General features: G+C 34.1%; 1 protein-coding gene across 1 annotated transcript in view; it reads left to right on the top strand.

Moving 5' to 3' along the window:
- Nucleotides 1-4161: 4161 nt before the first annotated feature.
- The window catches only part of LOC137398112 (E3 ubiquitin-protein ligase rnf213-alpha-like), a 29553-nt gene continuing 23192 nt past the window's right edge, over nucleotides 4162-10522 (top strand). Inside the window, exons 1-4 of the mRNA XM_068084221.1 lie at nucleotides 4162-4212; nucleotides 6894-7126; nucleotides 7435-7537; nucleotides 9833-10085. Coding sequence (XP_067940322.1) covers nucleotides 4162-4212; nucleotides 6894-7126; nucleotides 7435-7537; nucleotides 9833-10085 — 640 coding nt within the window. The remainder of the gene's footprint in view (nucleotides 4213-6893; nucleotides 7127-7434; nucleotides 7538-9832; nucleotides 10086-10522) is intronic.

The raw sequence follows: 10522 nt of genomic DNA, 5'->3' as shown, positions 1-10522 counted from the left end.
AAAAAAGTGTACAAGAAACTTTTTTATTCAAAACTCTCAACAGTTTCATCATTTATGCTTAATATTTGTTTTATATTGCTGGCTATTTGGTCTGTCGAATGATTTGAACAGTGATAGTCAAGTTTAAGAAATATCTGTTCACATGTAGTGGTGCCTTATTAGAAATGATGTTCAAATAGAGGGTGGCATTGTATTTTTCAAACTGATTCACTTGATTTAATTTTCATTTCAGTAGATCTGCTATGTATATAGTGCACCCTGGGTATGACTTGGAAGGCAGCGCGTGTATACGTTAAATGTCTAACAGGAAATCTATCTACCCACTCATGGATGACATGGGTGTGGCAGTATATCAGACTGCTGCGTTTTCAGCTGGTACACAAACTAGCTTTGCCAATAGCCGTATAAGGTAAGATTCTTTTATTTGTCCACATTCTTACTACCTATGCTGTTATTGGCTTGGTAGTATATTTTATATAATATATTTTCAGCTGTCAATCAACATGAGCTGTTTTCTTATTTTAAGCCTGCTACATAAAAATGGACATAACTTTTTAGTTGGCTTTAGAGTATATAGTAGAAGAGCATTAAACTTTTTATTTACAGTCCATCTTAAATGATTACTATACAGGTAAGCACATGTAGTTGCACATATGACATGCTTGTGTGGTACATTACATTACATAATGCTGAAATCAGTAAGAGATTAATGGAATGACGAAGCAGGACTGGAGAGAATCAGAGGCAAATCCTACTCGTTTGTGTGTGCCAATCGGTGTCAGGATAGGAAAATGATGAAAATCGCTTGTCGGTGATTCCCTGTAGATGAAGGAGAGATTTCCAAATCGAATTCAATTCAAATTCAATTTAAATTCCATTCAGTAGTTGAAAAGTATCTTGAGCTATTCATGGTTAAGATTCTATTTCTTTATTGTTATTATTATCAACCAGCTTGTTGGCATTTTGATTCATTCTCTCATTCCTCATCGACAGGACGAATAGTATATATATTGCTATACACTAAACGCACCTGCAATGCAAATAATCCATTCCGAGAACATTTACGCTGTTGGGATTTTACGAGCAGTAAAATATATGTACATGTTAATGTACATGTTATGTTACATATGTGGTATTTTTGGTTTGTATATATTAATATATGTATCAATACAATATTGACTTGGTAGTATGCAGAACTTTTTACTTCACTTTCAAATTGAACCGTTTTCACATATTTATGCCCTCTCAATCTGACCGTAACTTTTTATATGACTTTAAAGTATACAGTAAAATCATTAAAATTTTGATTAATGGTAAACTCTTTCACTTCGCAGCGCTCAGAGTTCAGCAGTAATTTCAGTCATTCCCTTTACTTTCACTGCTTTGGACATCAGTTAGAATACCAAAGTACTCAAAAGTATCCAAAATGTCAGTTACTTTGAAATCGGCAAAAAAGAAATTATTGTATTTCAGTATTTCTACGTTAATTACAGAAACCTTCGGCAATTGGACAATGCTATAGACTGGTGAAATGTGCACGTTATTTTTTGTTTAATAATTTAGTTTTTCGCACGACTTAATAGTTCTATTCTCTGTCGCTCGGCGTTTCGTTTGCCGGTCTTAATTTTGATGAAAATAAGGCTTGTCAAGTTTTAATAACAGTTTTAGGTCGAATTAATCTGTCTATTTATGTATAATCCGATCAGATGGGTAAGGTTTAGGAAATTTTCTACAAATAATAAAGACTTGGTATCATGCTTAAATAGGTTTATATGCGTTTTGTATCGTTATTATACTTAAACGACTCCATTGAAAAATTGTTAAATTTGTTGATGAGATTTCGGTACAAGGGTTTGTGACGACCGTTTATGAATAATTTTCGTGAGTTGTGTGCGCATATGCATTTACCATAAATCTTCCAACCAATCGCTTCGCTGGTGTTTGGTCGTGGGAAAATTTTGATGTTTTGTACTAGGAGTGTTTGCGTTACATATATACTACGGGTCTTTATACCCTCTATACTACATTTTCGTCTTACGATGCCAAAACTGGGAAGAATTAATCTCATATGGCGGAGGTCCACTGTTAGCATTTAAAATATAAAATACATGATTGGTTGAACTCATTTTTTGGCTTACCAGACGGCTGAGAATATTAATGAGTCATCAGAAGCGCATAGCACTAAATATTGGGGTTCAATCTTATTTTTGTGTAATTTCACTCCAATACCAGGTTTTATCAACACTTTCAAGTCGCAAGTAGCAAGAAAGATTGGCAACATTTGCAAACTATCAGGCAGAACCAGCCACAACATATATAGTTACATTAATTTATCTCAGTTCTTGCGATGGGTTATCTAACTTTTTTCCATTCAAAGTTCTATGCATGAAAGTAGAGCCTGATAGGCAGGGTTGTATTGTTCATTTTTAGGATGTCTCTGCCAATATATTGAGTAGGCCCCTTAGGCAACTTGTGAGGGCTGTAGACTCGAGCGGCCAGCGGGGCGGGTTCGAGAGGGGTGCAACGCCCTCCCAAATAGCGAAAAATTTTTACAGAACACACACAAGAAACCTTATCTGAGAGCAGCTTTAATTGTATTATTGCAACTTATACAAGCAAGGATAATACTAGAAAAAATTCTCAAAAATCATCAAGAATGCTGTGTATCACCTTCCGTACGAATTATTGAATACACGTCATGTGGTATGTAAACTTGTGCCAGGGGTAAGAAAGCAAAATATTATGATTATTGATTAAGATTTGATAATAAACTCTAAACAGCAAATCTATAAATAAAAGACTAAAGATTATTTAAAATCGAATATTAGAAGGTTTGCGATTCTGCTGAGAAAAAATAATGGTAGAACAATGAAGCTAATTTGAGCTATCTCGATCTATAACGAGAGCACCAGTCACTGAGTGACTCAAAGTTCAATGTGATGTCAGAGTTCTTTCCTGAAGATTACTTAAATTTGAAGATGGTTGATTTTAAATTTAACAAAGTTAGAGATTCTTCTCACGCCTTGGGTGATCAGGTTTGGTGCTAATGGTACTACCCCTTACCCATGGATAAACAGGTTCAACGAGTGAGCATAAAATAAAAACTATACAAAAAATATATCCATGCAAATATAGATAATAATATAGCTCACTAAACTAACAAATTATAGACATATAATACGTGACTAAAGCTTGTCAAGCAGATATTAAAAAAAGAAAAACACAAAATTACAAAAAGTTTAAATCGGCTGTTACATGTATGCAGCCTCAGAAAATCCTGAGTTGAATTCCATGCAATGAAGTAGATGTTTTCACGTAAAGAAAGTTTAGAATAATTAGTAATCATACTCGATATATGAGCAGCAAGAAGAAAGCTCGCGGCAAATTTCTTTTTTTCTTGAAAGTTTCAAGATAGTTCTAAACACGTCTGCTTCACGCAGCATCGATATAACAAATATAATAATAAAGAAAACATTTCAAACATAATTTGCAAATAGTAATCAGTTAAGTGACTAACGTCAAAATATTTCGTAAAACTGCAATAAGGCTAGTAAAGCCAACCAAGAATTATTCTACACGATCCCGTAAGTAATTGGCTTCCCATAACTATCAAAATATTGATCTTTAGTAGAAGTAAGTGTTTTGAAAGTCCAGAATTTATGGTAGTCGTCAAAATCAAAACTCTTCATCAGTTCAACAGCGTCTAACACATTAAAACTTGATCATTATCATTAAATATGTGAATAAGAATGGACAAAACCGAAACGTCTGAGCAGTAAACAATGTTGTCGATATGGATTCGCTAGGTTTGCAACCACTAATGATATTCTGAAAACGGGCTCTGCACGATACGTTCGCACTTTTCGTCCGAACATTGTCGACACTAAACAGCAAGAAAGTCACCGTTTGGCCGTTATAGTTGCTGAAATTTTGCCTTTGTCACTTTTTCTCAAGACAGTAAAGCCTGGTTCCCATATCGATTGCGATACTCCCGCGGTAACTTGCGCAGCAAAATGTTTGCGACGTTAGGCTCGGCGGCATATGTTCACATATACGCTGCATCGCTAAACATAATCGCGTAATCAAATAAAATGTTCGCTAGCCGTTTCTATAATGGGGACCTTCACCCGTACAGTGCATTTCGTAATATTGAGGTGCATGATGGTTCGTACATTTGCTCACCTCATAGGGGAGATCGGGGAAGTTGAGCAGGTAAAATCTGAATGGCCATCACCCATTTATTTATAATACAATCAAATTGACTTTCACAGCATAGGTGCGGCCTACCACAGTTTTTTATTAAGCAGTATTTTTTCAAGTCCAACTAATGAAGTTTTCACAAAAATTGAAAAATCAAAATAAATATTAGGGCATGTTGAGCATAAAACTTACTTAGCATGCTATAATTGCTGAAACCTTTATTTAGGACGCGAAATGGCAAGAAAAAGCTTGTAAATGCCTGTATGTAATGTTCATGGTCATAAAACTATGTCATAAATGTAAACAACAAAGCAAATGGTTGGTAGGAAATGGTAATGCTCAACTTACCCCACTCTTCCCTACTTGTGTGATGACACCATTATTTTGAGAAGTCACACGCACAGTCTTTGTAAGGAAGGTTTTAAACATCAATAAACCAATATATATTAATATCTAGCCTTGATTTTACAATTACCTTAGCATTTAGGTAATTGTAACAACTTCAACGTTGAGAGTTGTTGAACAAAATTTGAGTGAATATGTTTTAAAATACAAAATAATGTCCAAAGTGCAATGTTTCAAGTTTCTCTAAACATTGCCGTCCTGTAAATCAGCAAACGCATCTGCACTCACCCTTATGACGCAGTTTAGTGCTAAAATAAAAGTAAAAAGTGCTTTATATTTTTTCCTCAGGTTTAAAATTATGTATTCCCATAACAATAGTGTGAGTTGTGCTAGTTGTGAAAAACATCACACTTTCCTTAGAATTTAAAAAAATAGACCAATATCTTTAAATCAATGTTTTGATAATTCCTTCGAATGGTTTAATCATGTTCACTTGGCGATGGGTGAAAATTGTCTGATGAACAAAGCCTGAAATAATTGAAAGTGGAAAGGCGATCTCACTGCTAATTGAACTGTTTAAAACACATAGAGCATAAAATTAGTTTATAAATAAAATGAAATAAAAAAGAATTGTTAATTTGAATTGTATGCAGTCTAAGATCAACTAGTTTTTAAACTAGACTTCATGGAATTTAAATTAACATGTCGTAAACCGAATACCTTTTTATTTCTTCTACCTTTTTTTACCTATATCTCTTGTGTCACCAAAATTAAACATCAATTCATCTGTTTTTAGTATACAGTAAATACAAAGTTAGCAGCAAAATATTTTATTAACTGTCCCTGTTTTGTTAACAAATATTATGTAGTTTAAATATAACTTGCTTTTGACACAGATTTATATACATGTAAATACATTTTATAATTTTATATGTAGGGACCTGAAAAGTTTATCTTTTTATCAAGTTTTTCAACAGTGGAATGACTTAAATGAAGTACATTGCACAATTATACAATTAGTTGCTCCGATATAATTCCTTTCACAAGTATGTACTAGATAGCGTGTTATTACGATCATGTTCAAAAGTGATATATTAGAAGTACAGTAGGCGCTCTTACAACGTACAATGTAAATAATGTTTGCGTTCACTATGTTTATGTATATTTATGTTACTTATAACCTAAATAATGGAACGTTTACTTTATAGGGATTTTATGTTTTACAAACATTAAAATACGTGTAAATTGCCTAATCCGTCCAAGATCTTTCGAAACACACCCTTTTGGCCATGCTAAAACAAAAAACTTGGCGTAGCTTTTTTAATTTGTGAGCGGTACTGTAAATTCGGTATTATTGATTTGCATTGACAACTTTTCTCACTGGCTTTATAGACAACGATTGAGGTAATTTTACAATGAGTTGATGAGGGGCAAACGCCTTCGAGTTTCATTTACAAAGATTTGTTAAATTTCTCCTAACAGCAAAGTATATTCTGCTAAGTAAAACTGATAACAAATATTTTATACATCTAAAATAAAGCAAACAACAAAAAATTGTATTACCAAAAGCGGTACTAACGGTTCGGCGTCTATCGTATCTAGGGTCAAGGTTAGGATAACAGAGAATTTTCGATGATACTTCATTTCGTGACATTTAGATTGGTGGGCTAACGCTGTAACAAGCACCAATTGATCGCCTTCAAGTATTCATGAAGATTCGCACATTCTATTCTTCAACTACATATTCTCTGTTTTGTCAATACTTCTGACGATCTATCATGATGAACTAGAGTCTCATGGAAGTTGTATATATATCTAAATATAAATCTCAAAGTTGGTATACAGTTATTTTTATTGTCTCTCTCAAATTATTTCAACTACACAAAACACTTTTCTCATAATATGTAGTTTGAAAGTTAGAATGGCAAATGTTGCTATGTGTTAAATACAAATAAATTTTCTGACCAAAGAATTTTTTATTACGCGGGCAACGCCGGGGAGCACAGCCACTATATATAAACATGTATATATATATATACACGTATATATTCGATATAACGCTATAAGCCTGTCGTTTTTCTCTCTCTCGAGTTTGGCGAGATAGATTAGCATTCAAATCGATTCTCAAAACTCGGCTGACTTGGAATTTTTTATGTAGTAGGAAGCAAAAACTTCACATAATTTTTTACGTTATCTGAAATTTACCTTATATACATATATATATATATATATATATATATATATATATATATATATATATGGAGGTATACGTTATATGAGTGTCTACTGTATATGCAAATCCTACATAACCCAACCACTATCTAATAAAACTCATCATTTTTCCATAGATGCGTGATGCGGTGGAGAACTTGGCTAGCGCGTACATTGAAATCAGAAAAGAGGGATGCATACAGTTTGATGATCTGAAAGTTGTGGTCCATTGCGATCAATCACATGATGTTGCCATTGAGATAAAGCTTCAGGCAATAGAAGAGTCTCTCTATGGTCAAAGTTCTGAAAGTTCATCTTTGGAACACTGCCATGATATGTATGCCTACCTCACAACCTGCATCAGACGATGGTGAGAAAGCATGGATGAAAAGAGGAGGTATTTTTTATATTTGTCTTCACATGTGAAAGCTTAAAACATTTTAGGTGATCAGTAGCTTCATGTTTCTTGTTTTTATTTCTGACTTGCAAAACTTGGGCAATATTTTGTTCAAAAGTCACAAACATTGTTTTGAAATATGAGTCATTTGAAGGGCTTAAAACATGAACTGCTAGAATGGTTTTTCTGAGCTTAGGTTCAAACAACATTTCAGTGACTTGGTATTGAGTAATGATTTATAATAGTAATTATGAATACTGATTAGTTTCCTACTTATTAAGCGAGAACTTGGAGCTCAACTACTACACAACAGAACAGCTGATTGTCCTCAGAAAGGAACTTGGACGACTCAATTCTCAGGGTGACACGAGCTGCCTTGATCAGGTAGGAGATATTTCATGATAGGACTAAGATCAGTTTTCAAATTTGCTCTACAGTTTTCCTTGTTTTTGCTGGCAACTGCAGGAGTTGCGCTGTTTTTTTAATTTAATTTTTGAACGGTACATTTTACTGTTTGTTGCTAGTTCGTTTGTGGCTACAAGGCTACAACATTTCTTAAGAAGCATCAAAGATTTCAGTTTGAATATTTATTACAGCAAGTATACAAAACAAGATATTCTTGTTTGTACAAGTAGAATATTATTCAAGGGTATGACAGGTTCTGGTTTGGTTTTGGCACTTCATTAGCCCTTTTGATTAATAAATTTAAATGTTTGAAGGCATCTGATGGCCAGGATGTTTCAAGTTTGAATTCGTCAAACTTGATCGTAATTAAAATGCTCAGAAAAAATGCGTGAAAAATGTCGTCATTAATTGTTCTCATTGTGATAGTGGGTATTGGCTATTGCATTTAAGTTGTAGCGTTACTCTATTCTGCCAGTCTCATAGACGTCATAATCCCACTTTCAGTTGATCTGAGCATTTTAATAACAATCAACTTTTGTTGATTTCAAGTTTAAAATGTCATTTGGTTAGAAATTATAAATAAATTGCCATAAAAACTCAATAACTAACCGTCCGTTCTCAGATAAAGAAAACTCATTTACGATTAATGAGGCATGATAAACAAACTGGCGGTGCACAATACAGTCATACCTCGACATAGGAGTCATGGCTAAGTATTCAAGAGGCCGCTTTACAGAACAGTATTGCTTGGTGTTTCTCCTCGAATCAGTTTGAAAGAACTTTTTAAAAGGTTATATTGGGCGCGAGGCAAAAAGCGTAAAACCAGAACATTACAGTTATTTGGTATCAAAGGATTCACCATGTCTTACTTTGTTGTGTTGTAGGTGCCAAATATGTGGAAATGTGATTACAAGCTCTTAAAAGCTCAAAAATGAAAAGCCGCCGTAGATTGGAATCTATTTGTCTGACGTAGCCACGAAATTTGGTTATCGTCTTGTCACGTATGTTCTCACGTGAGTTGAAAGGCCAATACAAAGCTCGATATAAAACTTATGGTAGTACTAGTTTATGACAAACACTTCGGAGTTTACCGAAGACCCCGTATCAAATATAGATGCTCGCTACTTTACAGTTTTGTTTCGGTTTGGTCTAATCGGCAAGTCGTAATCTGATCATGTGGCCCAATACTTCGCAAATAATTTCTTCAGCACTTTTCGAAAATCACAGGTGACCAACAGGCTCGTCATGATTATCAGACAATGATATGTACTCCTTCAAGCTAAGGCTAAAAAATTAAACGAATTTTTACGGTAAGTTATAAGATATCACTGCTTAAAGTGACAGCATTACAATGACGATAAAACAGACGCGTAAGAACAATAAACATGGTTTTATTGAATGCGTGAAGTATATTTGCAAAAATATTTCGACGAATAAGGTTGCAAGTAAGTGTAAACAGAAACCATCTCTCACAACTACATCACATTTGAGCCGTTTTGGGAAGGGAATCCAAACTACAGCGGTCTCGTGTGGCTGCGATTTTCTGTTCGTTTTTGGGCTTTTTAGAGCTTGTAATCACCTTTCCATATATTTTGCACCTACAACACAACAGAGTAAGACACGGTGAATCTTTTCATATCAAATAACGGTAATGTGAATTTTGTTGCAAATCAACCTTTAAAGCTACCGACTCCTCCAATGACAACAATTGCTTAACTAATAGTATAATTTGAAATACACTTCAACGTTTCAATTAATTTCTAAGAACTTTCCACTATGTCAATTTTGTTGCAAGTCAACCTTTAAGGGTACGTTTAGATCTAACTATTTAATCTAGATACAAACTTTCTGTTACGTAGTGTCACAGTTGCTGTCAAGTTCATTTCACACTGTTAGGCACTAAGTCAGTTTCAAAGGTAAAAATTGCTGTACAGTGCTGTACATGGTAATGCCTTTATTACAGATTTTGACAACTAATTATGTATTTGTTACCTTGTTGACATAGGTACCAAATTATAATAGTTAAAACACATTTTTTTATCTTATGTCCTGTTTTATGTGTTTTTTCATAGTGCGGTAACAGATTAATTTGTATTCAGTCATTTTATGTAGGAAATAAAGCCTTGAGACACGAGTAAATTGGCTTATGAGCTTAATCTAAGAAGACATCAAACTCGTATGTCGATGTATGATTGTAATATCAAGAGCATTGCAAGTGTGTGTATGCATGGTCATGCTGATTGAGTATTCAGAAGTTGTTTTGTAAAATGGCAGGCCCAAGCATTGCTAGCCATGATACATCCAGTCACCGGCGAAGAACTACTACCACTTCTTGCTGACTACGACAGCATGAACACGGAAAGGGTTGAAAACGGCGATGGTCCATCTGGGAAGAAATATGAGGAACTGTCTCAAGCTGATCAAGACCTTGTTGAATACATGCTTTCCGAAGTCGAATATATACCATCCAGGGATGTTGCAGTAGAGGTTTTCAATCATATTGGTGCGGAGATGGCTTGTGATTCAGGTTTGATAGCATCTCAAGATATTTTGTGTCCAACAAACTTGCAGTTATGTTACTCTGCATATGTTATCATGTATGTTTAACATATCTGGGTTTCAAAAAGTTACACATTTTGACATTTTTATTAAATAAATTTAAATCTGCTCATAAGTGAAGAATATTTGGTGAAACACTAGAAAGCTAGTCTAACAACACACAAATGTCACCTAATAAAAGAAATCACTTGAAAACAACACATGTTCCTTTCTTATTGTATTATAACATAGTCATCAGTAAATTTATAGTTACTATCACATAATTCTTCATCCGCATCACGATCAACTATCACATACCAACAAATGAGTCGTATCAAACTCTTTATGCGATATCGTCACATTAAAGAAAAGAGAAAGTTGTATTAAAATTATTACAATAACAAAGGAAGTTGCTAGCAGATATTA

The sequence above is a fragment of the Watersipora subatra genome, chromosome 6 (assembly GCF_963576615.1).
Source record: "Watersipora subatra chromosome 6, tzWatSuba1.1, whole genome shotgun sequence".
NCBI classification, from domain to species: Eukaryota; Metazoa; Bryozoa; class Gymnolaemata; order Cheilostomatida; family Watersiporidae; genus Watersipora; species Watersipora subatra.
Note: the sequence above shows the minus strand (reverse complement) of the source record. Positions and strands in the feature narration are given on the sequence as shown.